The sequence below is a fragment of the Amblyraja radiata genome, chromosome 18 (assembly GCF_010909765.2).
Source record: "Amblyraja radiata isolate CabotCenter1 chromosome 18, sAmbRad1.1.pri, whole genome shotgun sequence".
In the NCBI taxonomy this organism is placed as follows: Eukaryota; Metazoa; Chordata; class Chondrichthyes; order Rajiformes; family Rajidae; genus Amblyraja; species Amblyraja radiata.
The window spans coordinates 5,755,249-5,777,200 of NC_045973.1; the positions used below are offsets into that span (position 1 = coordinate 5,755,249).

General features: G+C 46.4%; 1 protein-coding gene across 1 annotated transcript in view; it reads left to right on the plus strand.

Moving 5' to 3' along the window:
• Positions 1-21,123, plus strand: part of LOC116983075 (nicotinamide phosphoribosyltransferase-like) — a 35,027-nt gene extending 13,904 nt beyond the window's left edge. Inside the window, exons 6-11 of the mRNA XM_033036644.1 lie at positions 6,778-6,908; positions 11,837-12,062; positions 13,976-14,095; positions 15,450-15,590; positions 18,508-18,633; positions 20,755-21,123. Coding sequence (XP_032892535.1) covers positions 6,778-6,908; positions 11,837-12,062; positions 13,976-14,095; positions 15,450-15,590; positions 18,508-18,633; positions 20,755-20,850 — 840 coding nt within the window. The 3' untranslated portion in view covers positions 20,851-21,123. The remainder of the gene's footprint in view (positions 1-6,777; positions 6,909-11,836; positions 12,063-13,975; positions 14,096-15,449; positions 15,591-18,507; positions 18,634-20,754) is intronic.
• Positions 21,124-21,952: the final 829 nt, after the last annotated feature.

Sequence of the window (21,952 nt, forward strand, 5' to 3'; positions counted from 1 at the left end):
GCTCTGCACTCAGCTGGCTCCGTTCCTACCTTTCCAACAGATCCCACTTCATCTCTCTCCACAACCACACCTCTGCTACAGCCACAGTCACTCAAGGCGTTCCCCAAGGCTCCGTACTCGGCCCCCTCCTCTTCATCATCTACATCCTCCCCCTTGGTCAGATACTCCGCCACTTCAACCTGGACTTCCACTGTTATGCCGATGACACCCAGATCTACTTCGGCACCAAATCCCCCCACAACCCCCCCCCCCCCCTCTCCCATATCAACTCCTGTTTGTCAGCTATAAAAACCTGGATGCAACATAACTTCCTCAAACTAAACAGCGATAAGACAGAATTCCTCCTCCTAGGCTCCAAAGCCACACTCAGCAAAATCAATAACCCCACTCTCACCATCGACGGCACCACTGTCTCCCCATCTCCCAAGGCCCACAACCTTGGCGTGATCTTTGATTCAACCCTCTCCCTTGAGCCTCACATCCGCCATGTCATTAAAACCTCCTTCTTTCATCTCCGCAACATCGCCAAACTCAGACCCTCTCTCACACCTCCCGCTGCTGAAAGACTCATCCATTCCTTCATCTCCTCCCGACTGGACTATTGCAACTCACTTCTCCTTGGCATCAGCTCCACCTACATCAACCGACTCCAACTGGTCCAGAACGCACCCGCCCGACTCATCACCCACACCAAATCCTGGCATCACATCACTCCAGTCCTCAAACAACTTCACTGGCTTCCCATCTCCCACCGGATCACCTACAAAATCCTGATCCTCACCTACAAAGCCCTCCACCATCTGCCCCCCCCCCCCCCCCATATCTCACTGACCTCCTCTCCCCCTACCAACCCTCACGGTCCCTCAGATCCACATCAGCCGGTCTCCTCTCCATCCACAAGTCCAACCTCTGCAGTTTTGGGGACAGAGCCTTCTCCAGGGCAGCTCCCAGGTTCTGGAACTCCCTCCCCCAACTGATCCGCAATTCCGTGTCCCTCACCATCTTCCAGTCCCGCCTCAAGACCCATCTCTTCACCTCTGCCTATCCTTAGCCCCACGTCCCCCTCCCTTTTCATCTGTGCATTAATTGCCTCATATTGTGTTTTGAATTGTATTCTGTCTTTACTTTGTGTACTAGTCATATCTCTACTATTTATTTCATTCCCCTTACATGTTTTTTCTCTACCTGCTAAATTTTTGTAAGGTGTCCTTGAGACTCCTGAAAGGCGCCCATAAATAAAATTTATTATTATTATTATTAGGCCATGCCGACCAAGATGTCCCCATCTAAGCTAGTCACGTTTTCAGTTCGTGACTGCTATTTTCTATGGATGTGCAGGGAATGGAGGGATATGGATTATGTGCAGGCAGATAAAAGTTGGTCTTGGCATCATGTTCGGCCAGACATTGTGGGCCGAAGGGCCTGTTCGTGTGCTGTACTGTTGTATGTGTATGAAGGAACTGCAGATGCTGGTTCTGAGAAAACAAATGTGTTAGTGGGGTGGTGTGGCTGTACTGTTCTATTTCCTTGTTCTACTTCCCTTTATTTTAAAACTATGGAGGAAAATATTGTGTCACCTGCATGCAGACTTGGGGAAAATCTTCCTTATGTAAGTAATCCCTTTGCTTCCTGTGGCTTCTAGCATTTTCAAGTGTAGATGGTTCTTGAATAATATTTTCATGAGCTCGCTTTTAAACTTCAGGTTGGGACTTAATCCATTTCTTTTATCTAAAGAGTGGTAATACGCAAAGGAAAATGTGATCATTTTTGGTTGAAGTAGCTGTCAGCTTATTCAGCATTTTTTTGAATGCAGCAGTTTTGTAATTTATTGCAATCTGGTGAAAATGTTGGAAACTTTCCTTGAGAATATTCACAATTCATATTCCAACATCAGTTCAGTTTAGTTTACGGTGCCTCAGGAAGGCCGTCAGCATCCATAAAGACTCCTCACACCCGTGTAATGTACTGTTCGAACTACTTCCCTCCGGCAGACGTTACAAGGCCTTCTACGCCCGAACCTCCAGACTCAGGAACAGCTTCATTCCCAGAGCTATAGCGGCTCTGAACCTGGCCCTGCTGAGTGCCCCCCACCCCCCATGGACTGTCCCCCTCGGATGGTCACGTCACACAGACACATCTGCACTTTAATCTGTTTGAACTGTTTTGGCTATTTTAATGTTCTTTTTACAAACCATGTTCTCGGGGTATCTAAATCTAAATTTTATTAGTTATTTAAGTTATGACATCGGATGGAAGCTGCATACCAAATCTCGTTGCGCTTATGTGCAATGACAATAAAATATTATTATTATTATATTATTATTATTTATTATCATGTGTACTGAGTGAGGTACAGTGAAAAGCCCTTGTTGCATGCTAACCAGTCAGCGGAAAGACAATATATAAATACAATCGAGCCATTTACAGTGTATAGATAAGGGATTACATTTAGTGCAAGGTAAAGCCAGCAAAGTCCGATCGAAGAGTCCGAGGGTCACATATGAGGTAGATAGTAGTTCATCATTCGACTGGACTATTGCAACTCACTTCTCCTTGGCATCAGCTCCACCTACATCAACCGACTCCAACTGGTCCAGAACGCAGCCGCCCGACTCATCACCCACCAAATCCTGGCATCACATCACTCCAGTCCTCAAACAACTTCACTGGCTTCCCATCTCCCACCGGATCACCTACAAAATCCTGATCCTCACCTACAAAGCCCTCCACCATCTGCCCCCCCCCCCCCATATCTCACTGACCTCCTCTCCCCCTACCAACCCTCACGGTCCCTCAGATCCACATCAGCCGGTCTCCTCTCCATCCACAAGTCCAACCTCCGCAGTTTTGGGGACAGAGCCTTCTCCAGGGCAGCTCCCAGGCTCTGGAACTCCCTCCCCCAACTGATCCGCAATTCCGTGTCCCTCACCATCTTCCAGTCCCGCCTCAAGACCCATCTCTTCACCTCTGCCTATCCTTAGCCCCACGTCCCCCTCCCTTTTCATCTGTGCATGAATTGCGTCATATTGTGTTTTGAATTGAATTCTGTCTTTACTTTGTGTACTAGTCATGTCTCTACTATTTATTTCATTCCCCTTACATGTTTTTCCTCTACCTGCTAAATTTTTGTAAGGTGTCCTTGAGACTCTTGAAAGGCGCCCATAAATAAAATGTATTATTATTATTATTATCACTGTTCTCTGGTTGTGGTTGGATGATTCAGTTGCCTGATAACAGCTGGGAAGAAACTGTCTCTGAATCTAGAGGTGCGCATTTTCACACTTCTGTGCCTTTTGCTCGATGGGAGAGGGGAGCAGAGGGAGTGTCCAAGGTGTGACTCATCCTTGATTATGCTCCTGGCCCCTTGCCGAGGCAGCGTGAGGTATAAATGGAGTCAATGGAAGGGAGGTTGGTTTGTGTTATGGTCTGGGCTGCGTCCACAATTTGCTGCAGTTTCTTGCGAACTTGGATGGAGCTGTCCCCAAACCAAGCCGTGATGCATCCTGACAAAATGCTTTTTGTATGGCTCATCTGTAGAGGCTGGTGAGAGATCAGGGCATGCTGGGGAAAGTCAGCAGTTTCAGCTGCCTCTGTGGACAAAGAAAGAGAATGAACTGATCAGAATGATAGCCCTTCAGCAGAGCTGGAAACGTGAGAGGAAACATGAGTGTGTTTTAAATTGCAGAGAGGAGCAAGGTGGAGCCAAGAGAGGGAATGGATTTGCTCGCATTTTTTGTGCATGGAATGTGCCAGGGACCTGGAACACATTGACAGAAACAACGGTGGAGGCAGATACAACAGTAGCATTTGAGAGGCTTTCAGGCAGGCGCATGTTTCATTAATGAAAAGGAACCCCGGATGCTGGTTTATACCAAAGATACACATAAAGTAACAGAGGGTCGAGCAGCATCTCTGGATAAAATGGACATGACATTTCGGGTCGGGGTCGGACTCAGTTTGAAGAAGGGTGCAGATGCTGCCTGTACGGAGTTTGTACGTTCTCCCTGTGACCACATGGGTTTTCTCCGGGTCCTCCTGTACTCCAAAGGCGTACAGGTTTGTAGGTTAGTTGGCTTCTGTAAGTTGTAACTTGTCTCCAGTGTGTAGGATAGTGCTAGTGGTGTCTGGTCAGCACGGACTCGGTGGGCTGAAGGGCCCGTTTCTGCGCTGTAGTTAGAGTTAGATAGAGCTCTAGGGGCTAGTGGAATCAAGGGATATGGGGAGAAGACAGGCATGGGTTATTGATTGGGGACGATCAGCCATGATCATATTGAATGGCGGTGCTGGCTCAAAGGGCCGAATGGCCTCCTCCTGCACCTATTTTCTATGTTTCTATGTTTCTATCTCTAAAGTCTAAAAGTCTAAACTTAGAAACATAGAAACATAGAAAATAGGTGCAGGAGGAGGCCATTCAGCCCTTCGAGCCTGCACCGTCATTCAATATGATCATGGCTGATCATCCAACTCAGTATCCCGTACCTGCATTCTCTCCATACCCCCTGATCCCTTTAGCCACAAGGGCCACACCTAACTCCCTCTTAAATATAGCCAATGAACTGGCCTCAACTACATTCTGTGGCAGAGAATTCCAGAGATTCACCACTCTCTGTGTGTAAACACAGTAAGATTCCTCGATGCCTGTCAAACGGAATCGCCATTCAAGTGTTGGCTGGTTCAGCGACACATTGTCGGAAATATATTTCAGGAAAACATTTTTCTTTCTCTGCGAACAAGGTTCTTTTCAACAGAACTGCCAGTTGTGATATACTCTGTGTGTAAAACAAAAATTATTACTGTCCATGAACCTAAAGAGAAAAACCTCAAAACAGGCACATTCTTAATGAATTATTAACATGATATATAACATAAATCAGTCAGCATAACTTAGGGCTGTAATATTGAAACTTAACCCCTTCCTAGAAAATATAGGGAAATGTATTTACAGTGAAAGAAAAAGATGATTGTAGTTTTCTGATGAATTTGTCCATTGTTTACCGAATAATAATCAGCTTTTCTCAATCCCCTTTCAATTTGACTTTTCACATACACAGGAAAATGTCTTCCTCAATTCACTGCATGCAATTTTGTCTAATGTGACCAAAAAAATGTAATGCATAAAGGATATTATGAATGCCAAACTTTAATAAACTTAAAATTTGTGCTTTTGAATTGTGGAACAAGGCCAAGAGTTTTGGATTGAATGAGGTGTAATTACTAATCTGGTGTGCAATTAATAGACAATAGACAATAGACAATAGACAATAGGTGCAGGAGTAGGCCATTCGGCCCTTCGAGCCAGCACCGCCATTCAATGTGATCATGGCTGATCATCTCCAGTCAGTACCCTGTTCCTGCCTTCTCCCCATATCCCCATTTCGTTTGAACCTCAAGAGGTTCAAATGATAACAAATCAATTGTATTGTATTGTATTGTATTGTATTTTTAAGAGCCCTATCCAGCTCTCTCTTGAAAGCTTCCAGAGAACCTGCCTCCACCGCCCTCTGAGGCAGAGAGCCTAACATTTTCAATATAACATATTATATTATCATATAACAATCATATAACAATACACCTAACATTTTCAGTTCAAAGCTGAGAAATTAGGTATGTTTTTGATCGTATCGTTCAGGAGCAATTGATAAATCGCACCTTCTAGGAGTGCATTGAAAACTTAAATCATTAGAATGTGCATTTTATCCATTGGTCGTTTTGAACAAGATGCATTTTAAAAGCAGCACAGTGGCCCACCAGGTAGAGTTGCTGCCCAACAGCGCCATAGACCTGGGTTCGATCCAGACCTCAGCTGCTGACTCTGTGGAGTGGGCACGTTCTCCCTGTGACGACGTGGGTTTCATAGAAACATAGAAACATAGAAAATAGGTGCAGGAGGAGGCCATTCAGCCCTTCGAGCCAGCACCGCCATTCATTGTGATCATGGCTGATCATCCCCTATCAATAAACCGTGCCTGCCTTCTCCCCATATCCCTTGACTCCACTAGCCCCTGGAGCTCTATCTAACTCTCTCTTAAATCCATCCAGTGACTTGGCCTCCACTGCCCTCTGTGGCAGGGAATTCCATAAATTCACAACTCTCTGGGTGAAAACTTTTTTTCTCACCTCAGTCTTAAATGACCTCCCCTTTATTCTAAGACGGTGGCCCCTGGTTCAGGACTCACCCAACATTGGGAACATTTTTCCTGCATCTAGCTTGTCCAGTCCTTTTATAATCGTATATGTTTCTGTAAGAATCCCCCTCAATGAATGAATGAATGAATGAATGAATGAATGAATGAATAAGTTTATTGGCCAAGTATTCACATACAAGGAATTTGCCTTGATGCTCCGCCCACAAGTGACAACATGACATACAGTGACAGTTAGAATTGACACATAAAACATTAAACATTAATAATAAAACATTATTGATTAAACATGGAATTAAATAAAATATCAGAGCAAAAGGAGGCTACAGATTTGTCGTTATTGAGTAGAGCTACTACTCGTGGAAAAACGCTGTTTTTATGTCTGGCTGTGGCGTCTTTGACAGTGTGGACTCGCCTTCCAGATTGCTTGGCCTTTTGCCTGTCCTCTGCAGTAGGAGGGCCTGAGATATGTTTCCATTCTTTACATCACATCCCCATCCAGCCTGTCCACATCTGGTGCCTTAAATGTACGGGTGATCGACGCAGCCGAAGACTTGAGAAGTAAATGTTTGGAAAGTGTCCCGATCTCCGGGTGAGCTTGTATTGATGGATATGGTGTTTGCTTCCCTTGCAGTCTGCAGCTCTCGGAGGCGCGGCGCATCTGGTGAACTTCCAAAGCACAGACACGGTGGCAGGGCTGGTGCTGGCCCAACAGTTCTACAACTGCCGAATGGCCGGGTTTTCAATCCCTGCAGCAGAGCACAGGTAAGAAACATTATGTTTTGTTTAGTTTTAGAGATACAGCGTAGAAACAGGCCCTTCGGCCCGCCGAGTCCGCGCCCACCAGCGATCCCCGCACACTATTATGGGGCTGTCCCACCGTACGAGCTAATTCAAGAGTTTCTCCCGAGTTTCCCCTGATTCGAAATTACGGTAATGGCCGCTCGTGGGTACTCGGGGCTCTCGTGGACATTTTTCAACATGTTGAAAAATCTTCACGAGTCTTCCCGAGCTTACTGCGTTTCCCGAGTACCTGCCGTTAGGATTATGAGCCACTAAGGGACGTCCCAAGCTCCGACGTACCGTCAACGTACATACTACTTGCTTACCACGAGTTTGATTTTTTTTTTAACTCGGGAGAGCTCTTGCAGTGGGACAAGTGGTACAGTGGGACAGCCCCATAACACTATCCTACACACACTAGGGACAATTTTACATTTACACCAAGCCAATTAACCTACATAACCTGCACGTCTTTGGATTGTGGGAGGAAACGGAGGATCTCGGAGAAAACCCACGCAGGTCACGGGGAGAACGTACAAACTCCGTACAGACAGCACCCGCAGTTAGGATGGAACCCGGGTCTCTGGTGCAGTAAGGCAGCAACTCTACCGCTGCGCCACCGTGCCGCCACAGCGGGGGAGATCATCGTGTGAAATTTGAAACTCCTGATTGTTTGTACAAGTTGCAATTTGAAGTGATCAAACTACACCAACAGATAACTGAAAAAATATATTCTAATAATGTGCTTATTATTTAATTCATGTCTTTAATATGCTTATTTCCCTTGCGTTAGGCACACATTATGAAGGGTCCTGACATGAAACGTCACCTATCCTTGTTCTCCAGACATGCTGCCTCACCCACTGAATGAGTGTAGGCGAGTGTGTGTGTGTGAGTAGTGTGCGTGAGTGTGCAAGGGCGAGTGCCTGCACAACTGAGTGTACAAGCAAGTGTGAGTGGGCGACTGCGAGTAAGTGTGATTGAATGTGTGTGTGCAAGTGAGTGTGTGTGAGTGAGTGTGTGCGAGAGTGTGAGAGTGTGAGTGAGTGTGTGTGTGTGTGAGAGAGTGTGAGTGAGTGTGCGCGTGTGCTTTCTCTTGCAACATCCAACTTACAGTGGCTTGCAAAAGTATTCATACCCCTTGAACTTTTCCACATTTTGTCACGTTACAACCACAAACGTAAATGTATTTCATTGGGATTTTATGTGATAGACCAACACAAAGTGGCGCATAATTGTGAAGTGGAAGGAAAATGATACAAAACTGAAAAGTATGGCGTGCAAAAGTATTCAGCCCCCTTTACTCTGATACCCCTAAATAAAATCCAGTGCAACCAATTGCCTTCAGAAGTCACCTAATTAGTTAATAGAGTCCACTTGTGTGTAATCTAATCTCAGTATAAATACAGCTGTTCTGTGAAGGCCTCAGAGGTTTGTTAGAGAACATTAGTGAACAAACAGCATCATGAAGCCCAAGGAACACACCAGACAGGTCAGGGATAAAGTTGTGGAGAAGTTTAAAGCAGGGTTAGGTTATTAAAAAATATCCCAAGCTTTGAACATCTCACGGAGCACTGTTCAATCCAACATCCGAAAATGGAAAGAGTGTGGCACAACTGCAAACCTACCAAGACATGGCCGTCCGCCTAAACTGACAGGCCGGGCAAGGAGAGCATTGATCAGAGAAGCAGCCAAGAGGCCCATGGTAACTCTGGAGGAGCTGCAGAGATCCACAGCTCAGGTGGGAGAATCTGTCCACAGGACAACTATTAGTCGTGCACTCCACAAATCGGGTCTTTATGGAAGAGTGGCAAGAAGAAAGCCATTGTTGAAAAAAAACCCATAAGAAGTCCCGTTTGCAGTTTGCCACAAGCCATGTGGGGGACACAGCAAACATGTGGAGGAAGGTGCTCTGGTCAGATGAGACCAAAATTGAAGTTTTTGGCCTAAATGCAAAACGCTATGTGTGGCGGAAAACTAACACTGCACATCACCCTGAACACACCATCCCCACTGTGAAACATGGTGGTGGCAGCATCATGCTGTGGGGATGCTTTTCTTCAGCAGGGACAGGGAAGCTGGTCAGAGTTGATGGGAAGATGGATGGAGCCAAATACAGGGCAATCTTGGAAGAAAACCTGTTAGAGTCTGCAAAAGACTTGAGACTGGGGCGGAGGTTCACCTTCCAGCAGGACAACGACCCTAAACATACAGCCAGAGCTACAATGGAATGGTTTAGATCAAAGCATATTCATGTGTTAGAATGGCCCAGTCAAAGTCCAGACCTAAATCCAATTGAGAATCTCTGGCAAGACTTGAAAATTGCTGTTCACAGAAGCTCTCCATCCAATCTGACTGAGCTTGAGCTATTTTGCAAAGAAGAATGGGCAAAAATTTCAGTCTCTAGATGTGCAAAGCTGGTAAAGACATACCCCCAAAGGACTTGCAGCTGTAATTGCAGCGAAAGGTGGTTCTACAAAGTATTGACTCAGGGGGGCTGAATACTTTTGCACGCCACACTTTTCAGTTTTTTATTTGTAAAAATATTTGAAAACCATGTATCATTTTCCTTCCACTTCACAATTATGCACCACTTTGTGTTGGTCTATCACATAAAATCCCAATAAAATACATTTACGTTTGTGGTTGTAACGTGACAAAATGTGGAAAAGTTCAAGGGGTATGAAAACTTTTGCAAGCCACTGTATACAGTTCTAGGAAAAAAGGCACAAAGTGCTGGAGTAACTCAGCGGGTAAGGCAACATCCCCAGAGAACATACACAGGTGATGTTTCAGGTTGGGACTCTTCTTCAGACTTAACTGCTTTAACTTAATAGAAACATAGAAAATAGGTGCAGGAGGAGGCCATTCGGCCATTCAGCCCTTCGAACCGCCATTCATTGTGATCATGGCTGATCGTCCCCTATCAATAACCCGTGCCTGCCTTCTCCCCATATCCCTTGATTCCACCAGCCCCTAGAGCTCTATCTAACTCTCTCTTAAATCCATCCAGTGATTTGGCCTCCACTGCCCTCTGTGGCAGGGAATTCCACAAATTCACAACTCTGGGTGGAAAAAGTTTTTTCTCACCTCAGTCTTAAATGGCCTCCCCTTTATTCTAAGACTGTGGCCCCTGGTTCTGGACTCACCCAACATTGGGAACTTTTTTCCTGCATCTAGCTTCTCCAGTCCTTTTATAATTTTATATGTTTCTATAAGATCCCCCTCATCCTTCTAAACTCCAGTGAATACAAGCCTAGTCTTATCAATCTTTCCTCATATGACAGTCCCGCCATCCCAGGGATCAATCTCGTGAACCTACGCTGCACTGCCTCAATCACAAGGATGTCCTTCCTCAAATTAGGAGACCAAAACTGTACGCAATACTCCAGATGTGGTCTTACCAGAGCCCTATACAACTGCAGAAGAACCTCTCTACTCCTATACTGAAATCCTCTTGTTATGAATGTTAGGAAAGTCAATGAAATAGAACAATTGCGATCATTCACAAAGTGCAGATATAACAATCCTCACAGCAATGTTATTACTATGCTTTGCATGACCACAATAACACTTTATCACAGAGCTCTTTACTGATGAGACTCGTTTAGGTGCTTGGTTGCACTATATCCTGTATTTTTATTTTCAGAATTACATTAAAAAAGCTCAAGAGATAACCCCTGCAAGCAGAATCCATTATTAATTTAAATGTATTCCTTAGCGCAGTGAAGTTTGCTTCCTTTTGATGTTAACAAATACATTTTCTATTTATTCTGCTCTACTTTTAATGTATATTTTATGATATTGTAACCAAGAATTTAGATGAACAATTATTTCTTCTACATTGGCTACAAAGATTATGCAGATTGCATGATACAATCAGTACCCCGTTCCTGCCTTCTCCCCAGATCCCTTGACTCCGCTATCTTTAAGTGCTCTATCTAACTCTCTCTCTCCCGTATCTGAGGAAGGATGTGCTGGTGTTGGAGAGGGTCCAGAGGAGGTTGACGAGAACTATCCCGGGGATTAAAAGCGTTAACGTCCAATTAACGGAACCTTTGACATCCTTATCTAAACGAATCAAGAACCTGTCAATCTCCGCTTTAAAAGTACCCAATTACTTGGCCTCCATAAAGCCCTGTCCCACGGTACGAGTTCATTCAAGAGCTCTCCCGAGTTTAAAAAAAATCAAACTCGTGGTAAGCACGGAGAATGAACGTAGCGGGTACGTCGGAGCTCGGGGACGTCTCTTAGCGGCTCGTAACGCTAACGGCAGGTACTCGGGAAGACTCGCTAACGGCAGGTAAGCACGGGCAGACTCGTGAAGATTTCTCAACATGTTGAAAAATGTCCACGAGAGCCCCGAGTACCGACGAGTGGCCATTACCGTAAATCTCCGAGTTAGAATCAGGGCAAACTCGGGAGAGCTCTTGGAATGAACTCGTACCGTGGGACAGGGCTCATAGCGGTCGGTGGCATTAAATTCCACAGATTCACCACCCTCTGGCTCAAGAAATTCCTCCTCATCTTCATTCTAAAGGCACGTCTTTTTATTCTGAGTCTGCGCCCGCTGGCCCGACACCCTTCCACGAGTGGAAACATCCTCTCCACATCCACTACACTATATCCAGGCCATTCACTGTTTGGTAAGTTTCAATGATGTGTCCCATCATCCTTCTAAACTCCAGTGAGTCCAGGCCCAGTGCGGTCAAACGCTCATCATACGTTAACCCGCTCATTCTGGTAAACCTCGTCTGGACCCTCTCCAACGCCGGCACATCTCTCCTCGGACACGGGGCACAACCGCTTTCCTTTTTCATTTGAAAGTTGGAATCTGTTTGCGCCCATGCTTGGGGCAATGTATGTATGGACTTTGATGACATTTGCCGTATGATTTGTTGCCTTTGCAGCACCATCATTGCATGGGGCAGGAGTCGGGAGAAGGATGCCTTCGAGTATTTGCTCCAACAGTTTCCGTCCACTCCCATTTCCGTCGTCAGTGACAGCTACGACATTTTCAACGCCTGTCGGCAGATCTGGGGAGGTGACCTCAAGGACAAAGTCATGCGACGGAACAAGGATTCCGTGCTCGTTATCCGACCCGACTCTGGCGATCCGGTCAAGACTGCCATTGAGGTACTTGCCAGACTGAAAAAAGTTAAGGAATTATTGCCATTGTTGGCACTGGCTTTTGCACCCAATTTATAGACAATAGACATTCGGCACTTCGAGCCATCACGAGTGTATGGAACAAGCTGCCAGAGGAGGTAGTTGAGGGTGGGCCTATCCCACCATTTAAGAAACGGTTAGACAGGTACATGGATAGGACGGGTTTGGAGGGATATGGATCAAATGCTGGTAGGTGGGACTAGTGTAGCTGGGACATGTTGGCCGGTGTGGGCAAGTTGGGCCGAAGGGCCTGTTTCCACGCAGTATCACTCTATGACTATTATTGGCTGATGCCCACCTTCTGCACTCAACTCCCTGACTGATGAAGGCCAACATGCCTAAAGCCTTCTTCACTAATCTTTTCATCTGCAGCACTGCCTTCAAGGAACTATGTACCTGTGCTCTGTGATCCATCTGCTCCACAATACTCCCCAGGGCCCTGTCATTCACGGTGAAGGTACTGCCACGGTATGACTTCCCAAAACCTTGTGTTTATTTATCTCCATTTGCCATTCTTCGGCCCACTTGCCCAAGATTGCATTGTAATCCTTGATAACCACCCTCACCGTCCAGATACAGCCTATTTTAGTGCCATCGTCAAACCTACTGATCATGCCTTAGTTCTAGTTCAGTTTAGAGAGGCAGCACGGAAACAGGGCCTTCGTCCCACGAGTCCGTCCCCGCACACTAGCACTATCCTACACACACAAGGGACAATTTACAAGCCAATTAACCTACAAACCTGTACGTCTTTGGAGTGTGGGAGGAAACCGGAGCACCCGGAGAAAACCCACGTGGGTCACGGGGAGAACGTACAAACTCCGTACAGACAGCGCCCGTAGTCAGGATCGAACCCAGGTCTCTGGCGCTGTGAGGCAGCAACTCTACCGCTGTGCCACCGTGCATTCTGTGACAAAAGAGACGCAAGTTGTTTTTCTATGTTTTCTTTTCCTGTCAGAGTCTGTAGAGGAGTAGATAGCTCTGGGAAATGGGGCATTTGTCACTTTGAGCATCAGCTTATAAAGTTTGCTTTGTTTCAGTCTAGTTATGTATCACACACCCAAGATCTGAAGAGAGGTTTTACTGCACTAGTGGGGCTATTTCATCTGTACCAATGGATTGCTCGAGAGCATTAATTTGTGCCCATTGGAGAGATTTTATGTTCTAGCCTCAATGTTGTATAAAAGTTTAGACTTCACAATCTCATTTCAGACTACCGTTGTGTAATGGTAACGTTTCTGAAACAGCCCCAGATCCATTGACTCCATCAACGTATCACACTGCCTCAGCAAGGCCACCAGCATAATCAAGGACCAGTCTTACCCCTGTGATTACTGTATGTGCCTGATTGTTGGAGAGATACAATAGACAATAGGTGCAGGAGTAGGCCACTCGGCCCTTCGAGCCAGCACCGCCATTCAATGTGATCATGGCTGATCATCCCCAACCAGTACCCCGTTCCTGCCTTCTCCCCATATCCTCTGACTCTGCTATTTTTAAGAGCCCTATCTAGCTCTCTCTTGAAAGCATCCAGAGAAACAGCATCCAGCATACAGCATGGAAACAGGCCCTTCGGCCCACTGAGTCCACTTCTATGTTATCCCACTTTCTCATCCACTCCCTACACACCAGCGTCAATTTTACAGCGGGCCAAATAACCGACAGACCCGCACGTCCTTGGAATGTTGGAGGAGACCGGAGCACCCGGAGATGCCCACAATGTTGGAGGAGACCGGAGCACCCGGAGATGCAGCATGGATGAGATGTTGCTAAGACGACGTGCATATTATTATATAAGTTATCACAAATCTGAAAGGCTGCAGTTTAAATCATTCTTCCGCCACGGATCACCTGACGTCATTTTCTTTTCCTACCTGCAGGTTCTGAGAATTCTGGAAGAAGTCTTTGGAAGCACTCCCAACTGCCTGGGATATAAGACGTTGCCAGCCTACATCCGACTCTTTCTGGGAGATGCTATCAACCTGGGTTCCATAGAAGAAGTGCGTGAATTTTGTTGCAATGGCATAGAAAGGAACTGCAGATGCTGGTTTATTCCAAAGTTGGACGCAAAGTGCTGGAGTAACTCAGCGGGTCCAGGCAGCATCTCTGGAGAAAATTGATAGGGGATGTGTCGGGTCAGGAAGCCTTCTTCAGACGGAAACATTTGTTCTCACAGAGAGTTGTGAGTCTGTGGAATTCTCTGCCTCAGAGGGCGGTGGAGGCCGTTCCTCTGGATACTTTCAAGAGAGAGCTAGATAGGGCTCTTAAAGATAGCGGAGTCAGTGGATATGGGGAGAAGGCAGGAACGGGGTACTGATTGGGGATGATCAGCCATGATCACATTGAATGGAGGTGCTGGCTCAAAGGGCCAAATGACCTACTCCTGCACCTATTGTCTATTGTCTATTGAATAGGATCGGAGATATAAGGTCTTCACAACCTGCTGGCATTGGATGCTTGTTTGAAAGACCCAATATTTGAATTTGGAAGTACCTGAGGTGAGACCGTCTCCCAATGTTTTGTACGTCCAAAATGACTACTTGGCCGAAGAAGGGAATTACTGCTCTGAAGAAGGGTCCTGACCCGAAACGTCACTTATCCATGGTCTTCAGAGAGGCTGCCTGACCAGCTTTAGTTTAGTTTAAAGATAAAATGTGGAAACAGGCCGTTTGGCCCACCAAGTCCGCGCTGACCATCGATCCCCGCACATTAACCCTGTCCTAAAAGCACCAGCGACAATTTAAAGCCCTGTCCCACTGTACAAGTTCATTCAAAGAGTTCTCTCGAGTTTACCCTGATTCGAACTCGGAGATTTACGGTAATGGCCACTCGTCGGTACTCGGGGCTCTCGTGGACATTTTTCAACATGTTGAAAAATCTTCACGAGTCTTCCCGTGGCTACCGCGTTTCCCGCGTACCTGCCGTTAGCGTTACGAGCCGCCAAGAGACGTCCCAGAGCTCCGATGTACCCGCTACGTTCATTCTACGTGCCTACCACGAGTTTGATTTTTTTTTAAACTCGGGAGAGCTCTTGAATGAACTCGTACAGTGGGACAGGACCATTACAGTTATACCAAGCCACAAGCCTGCACGTCCTTGGAGCGTGGGAGGAAACCGGAGATCCCGGAGAAAACCCACGCAGGTCACGGAGAGCACATACAAACTCCGTACAGACAGCACCCGTAGTCGGGATCGAACCCGGGTCTCTGGGACTGTAAGACAGCATCAGCACCAAAGTTACTCCAGCATTGTGTGAATCATGTTTTTCAGTGTTTTTTGTTCATTCGGGTCACCAATGGAGGAAGTTCCACACATATGGTGAATGTAAAGCCTGGCTATTGTTTTGCTTTCCAGATCCTAATAGCTTTGAAGAAAGAACACTGGAGCGCTGAGAACATAGCGTTTGGGTGCGGAGGTGCACTCCTGCAAAAGCTGAACAGAGACACCTTGAACTGCTCTTATAAATGCAGTTACGTTGAACAAAATGGAAAAGGGGTAAAGATAAGTGTATTGTAGATTTGAGATATGAACGATCAGAAACCAGGGAGTATAGTTAGTGCGAATGGTCAACCATCAGTTTGAATGGCCTCTTGAGAATGCAGAGTGGGTTATAATGTGAGGGGGAATATCATGGGAACTTACTGAGTAATGAAAGGACCAAATAGAGTGGGGATGTGGGGAGGAGGTTTCCAGTCGTGGGAGAGTCCAGCACCAGAGGGCGCTGCCTCAGAGTAGAAAGACGTGCCTTTTGGGATGGCGCCAAAACGTGGCGGTGCCCGCATGTGTAAATACGCAAAAATAATTTCATTGTGCAGTTACGTGTGTGGCAAATATTGAACCATTGTAGATCGGGAGGAATTTCTTTAGCCAGAGGGTGGTGAATCTGTCGAAACTATCGCCACAGACGGCTGTGGAGGCCAAGTCATTGGGTATTTTTAAAGCAGAGATTGATAGGTTGTTGATTAGTAAATCGTCGAAGGTCACGGGAAGAAGGCAGGAGAATGGGGCTGAGAGGGAAAGATAGATCAACCATGATTGAATGGCAGAGTAGACTTGATGGGCCGAATGGCCTACATCTGCTCCTTGGTCTTATGGTCTTAAAGCAACTCTTGCTATTGAGGGAGTGCAGCGTAGGTTTACAAGGTTAATTATCGGGATGGCGGGACCGTCATATGCTGAGAGAATGGAGCAGCTGGGCTTGTACACTCTGGAGTTTAGAAGGATGAGAGGGTATCTCAGTGAAACATATAAGATTGTTAAGGGCTTGGACACGCTAGAGGCAGGAAACATGATCCCGATGTTGGGGGAGTCCAGAACCAGGGGCCACAGTTTAAGAATAAGGAAGCCATTTAGAACGGAGACGAGGAAACACTTTTTCTCACAGAGAGTGGTGAGTCTGTGGAATTCTCTGCCTCAGAGGGTGGTGGAGGCAGGCTCTCTGGATGCTTTCAAGAGAGAGCTAGGTAGGGCTCTTAAAAATAGCGGAGTCAGGGGATAACGGGAGAAGGCAGGAATGGGGTACTGATTGTGGATGATCAATCATGATCACATTGAATGACGGTGCTGGCTTGAAGGGCCGAATGGCCTATTCTTTAACTGTCTTATTTTATGCCCAATATTATGCGGTTCATGTGACCAAATATGTTTTCTTGATTACTTTGAAAATGCTCTTCAGTTTTCTGGTTGCTATTGGTGCCTGAATTGGACATCCAATTTGCAATGTGATTTCTACGTATTCAAACGTGGACATAATTTGCAGAGACTTACCTGTCAGTGACGAGACGAGAAATTTGGGTGTGTTCTCCTTGTGATAGTGCGACCATTGAATTAAATGGTCAGGAAGTTCAGACAGCAGCTGCCTGAATGTAGCACACAGCCAGAACATGTGGTCAACATTCCTAGATTGTTAACTGTCAATGAGAAATGTCCCTCTCGTTAGGAACAAGGAACTGCAGATGCTGGTTTACAAAATACGAGACAAAGTGCTGGAGTAACTCAGCGGATCAGACAGCATCTCTGGAGAAAAGAAATAGGTGACGTTTTAGATCGAGACCCTTCTTCAGACAAAAGGGTTTCTGAAGAAGGGTCTTGATGTGAAACGTCACCTATTCCTTTTCTCCAGAGATGTTGCCTGACCCGCTGAGTTAGTCCGACATTTTGTGTCCACCTTCAGTTTAAACTGGCATCTGCAGTTCCTTCCTGCACACCAATTGTTGACCTGGATTCAGTCAATCATAGAAGTTGTCTTGGGCGACACAAGATGTCTTGGTAGAGCCGCTGCCTCACAGCGCCAGGGATCTGCGTTCAATCCTGACCTCAGGTGCTGTCTGTGCGGAGTTCTCTGCACGTTCTCCCTGTGACAGTGTGAGTTTGCTCCGGGTGCTCCGGTTTCATCCCACATCCCAAAGACGTGTAGGTTTGTGGGTCAATTGGCCTCTGTAAATTTCCCTGAGTGTGGGGAGTGGATGAGAAAGTTGAATAACATTGAACTAGTGTGAACGGGTGATCGCTGGTCGGCGTAGGCTCGGTGGGCCGAAGGGCCTGTGTCCATGTCGTATCTCAACTAAAGTCGCTGGTCAAAAAGCCCTGCTACAGATGGTTAATAACAATGCCGTTATTCCTCCGAACCATTTTGACATTGGAGTGAGTGAGTTTATTTTTAAGTAGTAATAGACAATAGACAATAGGTGCAGGAGTAGGCCATTCGGCCCGTCGAGCCAGCACCGCCATTCAATGTGATCATGGCTGATCATCCCCAATCAGTACCCCGTTCCTGCCTTCTCCCCATAGCCCCTGACTCCGCTATTTTTAAGAGCCCTATCTAGCTCTCTCTTGAAAGCATCCAGAGAACCTGCCTCCACCGCCCTCTGAGGCAGAGAATTCCACAGACTCACCACTCTCTGTGAGAAAAAGTGTTTCCTCGTCTCCGTTCTAAACGGCTTACCCCTTATTCTTAAACTGTGTGTGGCCCCTGGTTCTGGACTCCCCCAACATCGGGAACATGTTTCCTGCCTCTAGCGTGTCCAAGCCCTTAACAATCTTATATGTTTCAATGAGATACCCTCTCATCCTTCTAAACTCCAGAGTGTACAAACCCAGCTGCTCCATTCTCTCAGCATATGACAGTCCCGCCATCCCGGGAATTAACCTTGTAAACCTACGCTACACACCCTCAATAGCAAGAATGTCCTTCCTCAAATTAGGGTTCCCAAAACTGCACACGATACTCCTGGTGTGGTCTCACTAGGGCTCTGTACAACTGCAGAAGGACCTCTTTGCTCCTATATTCGACTTCTCTTGTTATAAACTTGTTAATCTTGTTATTAACTCGCTAATCAAATATGCGACAGTGGCAGTCGGCGGCACTTGATCTTAATCCCTCATTTAATTACTTTGTGTGCTTTATAATTAGCTGGATGTCTACAAACAGCCAGTGACTGACCCGGCCAAAGTTTCGAAGAAGGGCCGACTAATCTTGCGGAGAAATCCGGATGGAATCATTGAAACGGTGGAGGAAGGGAAGGGCAATCCGGAGGAGGTATGAGCCCAGGGAAGACTTTCCGTCTCACATTCTCTTTTCACTAACAATCATAGTCATAGAGTGATGCAGTGTGGAAACAGGCCCTTCGGCCCAACTTGCCAACATGTCCCAGCTACACTAGTCCCACCTGCCTGCGTTTGGGTCTTATCCCTCCAAACCTGTCCTATCCATGTACCTGTCTAACTGTTTCTTAAACGTTGGGATAGTCCCTGCCTCAACTACCTCCTCTGGCAGTCTGTGTGAAAAGGTTACCCCTCAGATTCCTATTAAATCTATTCCCCCTTCACCTTAAACCTACAGTATGTCCTCTGGTCCTGGATTCATATCTTTATGAACGGAGGTTGGAGTAGAGAAATAGGAGAAGCAGATGGTAAAGGGTGATCTGAAAAAAGGTCCCGACCCAAAATGGACAAAGTGTGCAGGATAGAACTAGTGTACGGGTGATCCAGAACAAGGGGTCACAGAACAAGGGGTCACAGTTTAAGGATAAGGGGGAAATCTTTTAGGACCAAGATGAGGACATTTTTTTTCACACAGAGAGTGGTGAATCTGTGGAATTCTCTGCCACAGAAGGTAGTTGAGGCCACAGTTCATTGGCTATGTTTAAGAGGGAGTTAGATGTGGCCCTTGTGGCTAAAGGGATCAGGGGGTATGGAGAGAAGGCAGGTACAGGATACTGAGTTGGATGATCAGCCATGATCATATTGAATGGCGGTGCAGGTTCGAAGGGCCGAATGTCCTACTCCTGCACCTATTGTCTATGTTTCTATGTTTCTATGATCACAGGTCGGCGTGGCCTCGACGAGCTGCCTGTGAGGGAGGAACTACGGAAGACCCAGCGTGGGCGGACCTCTGTGAGGGGGGGGGTGAAGAGGAATGGGGACCCACCCTGGAGGGCCGCCGTGAGGGGGGGGGGTGAATTCGTAACCTATGTAAGCACCCTTTATGGGCAACTATTTGCCAGCAAATAATTTCACTGACCTCATTATGTGACAATAAAGCATTCAATTCAATTCAATTCAATGAAGGGCCTGTATTTTTACACAAAACCAAATGAAATTAAACTCAATTTGGCCTCGATGACCCCACACGACTTGCCTCTCAGTGCTGTCAGGTGTGGAGATCCTTTACGGTGAGAGAGGAAAGATTGAATATGAACCTGAGGGGTACGTTCTTCACACAGGTGGTGGGTATTTAGAACGAGCTGATAGAGGAGATAGTCGAGGCAGGTACCATAACAACATAAAAGACATTCGGATAGGCCCATGGACAGGAAAGGTTTGGAGGGATCTGGGTGAAATGCGGGCAAATGGGACGAGCTTAGATGGGGCATCTTGGTGGGCGTGTAGCAGTTGGGCCGAAGGGCCTGGTTCCACACTGTATCGCAGGTAAAGACAATTCAGCTTGTATAAAATAATTCCAAGATTAATGATTGGCCTAAGGAAATAAAATGCTTTTAATAATGTTGAATGTATCTCTAAGTTAAGGGGGGGGGGGGGGCACAGTGGCACAGCTGTAGACCTGCTGCCTCCCAGCGCCAGAGTCCCAGGTTCGATCCTGACTTCAGTTGCGATCTGTGCGGAGTTTGCACGATCTCCCTGTGACCACGTGCGTTTCCTCCAGCTGATCTGGTTTCCTCTCGCACCCCAAAGACGTGCGGGTTTGTAGGTTAATTGGCTTAAGTAAATTGCCCCTAGTGTGTAGGATGTGAAAGTGGAATAAGATGGAACTAGTGTACGAGTGATCGCTGGTCGGCGTGGACTCGGTGGTCCAAAGACCCTGATTCCATGCTGTATCTCTAAATTAAATTAAACTAAATGGGGCCTTTGGCCCACCGAATCCACGCTGATCACTGATCCCCTCACACTAGCACTATTCCACACACACCAGGGACAATTTACAATTTACCAAACCAATTAATCTACAAGCCTGCACGTCTTTGGAGTGTGGGAGATCCCGGAGATCCCGGAGAAAACCCACCCATATCACGGGGAGAACGTACAAACTCCGTGCAGACAGCACCCCTAGTCGGGATCGAACCCGGGACTCTGGCGCTGTGAGGCAGCAACTCTACTGCTGCGCCACCAGATAGTAAATGCTGAACGTATATTTTTACAGGACCTCTTGGTTGCTGTTTTTGAAAACGGGAACGTACTCCAGGACTACACACTCGACGAGGTTCGAGAAAATGCAAAGCTCCATCCAGCCTGTTGACCTGCAGTGGCGTGAGCAGGCGAGAGAGCTGCCTGATAAAATCTGTTAACTGGTGATTCACCTTCAACAACAAAAATGCAGTTGTCTGGAAGTACTAACTATCGAACTGTGGGGCTGCTTTAACAAACAGAGTCAGAAACCAGCAAAGATTACAGTTAGTGATTTTCACCAACCCACCCAAAGAAACGAGACGAGTTTGAAGATTTCATGTGTAAAATTATTCAGTTAAAAACTCAAAACCATAGCATGTTTTATTAAAATTTTGATAAACCAGACGTGTAATGTTTGACTGAAGAAACAAAAGTAGTTTGAAGATTTCATGAGTAAAATTATTGAGTAAAAACTCCAAACCATAACATGTTTTAGTGCAATTTTGATAAACCTGACGTAATGTTTGACTGTCGACAAAAAATGCTGGAGAAACTCAGCGGGTGAGGCAGCATCTATGGGGAAAAGGAGTAGGCCACGTTTCGGGTCGAGAACCTTCTTCGTAGTCGAAGGGAGGTCGAAGGCGGTCGTCTTCACTCTCCACTATTCGGTGTCCAATTATCCCGAAGTTAGTTGTAGCTAGTCGAAGCTGGTCTTCAACATAGTCGAAGGAGGTCTTCAACATGTCATTTTTTCAAACTTTTCTAAACTCGCCAATTAGGTCGCCCAAGTGGGACAGCCCCTTAACTATATACGACATGCTGGACTGTGCCGTTTCCGAACGTCACAAACCATTAGTAGAGAGTAGAGTGTTTAATTTAATTTGTTCATGATATATGTTTTTTATTTCTAGTTATTTGTTGTTATTTGTACTGCACACTGAATGGACACTGGTTGAGTAACGTTTTTTTGTTTCCTCTGGGTATGTGAGTACTCAGGAAAATGACAATAAAGATATACTGATACTATGCCCCACACCTGGGCAGCACGGTGGCACAGCGGTAGAGTTGCTACCCCTCAGTGCCAGACACCCAAGTTTGATCCTGACCACGGGTGCTGTCTGTGCGGAGTTTGTACAGTACGTTCTCCCCGTGACCTGCAGGGGTTTTCTCCGGGTGCTCCGGTTTCCTTCCGCACTCCAAAGATGTACATGTTTGTAGGTTAATCGGCTTGG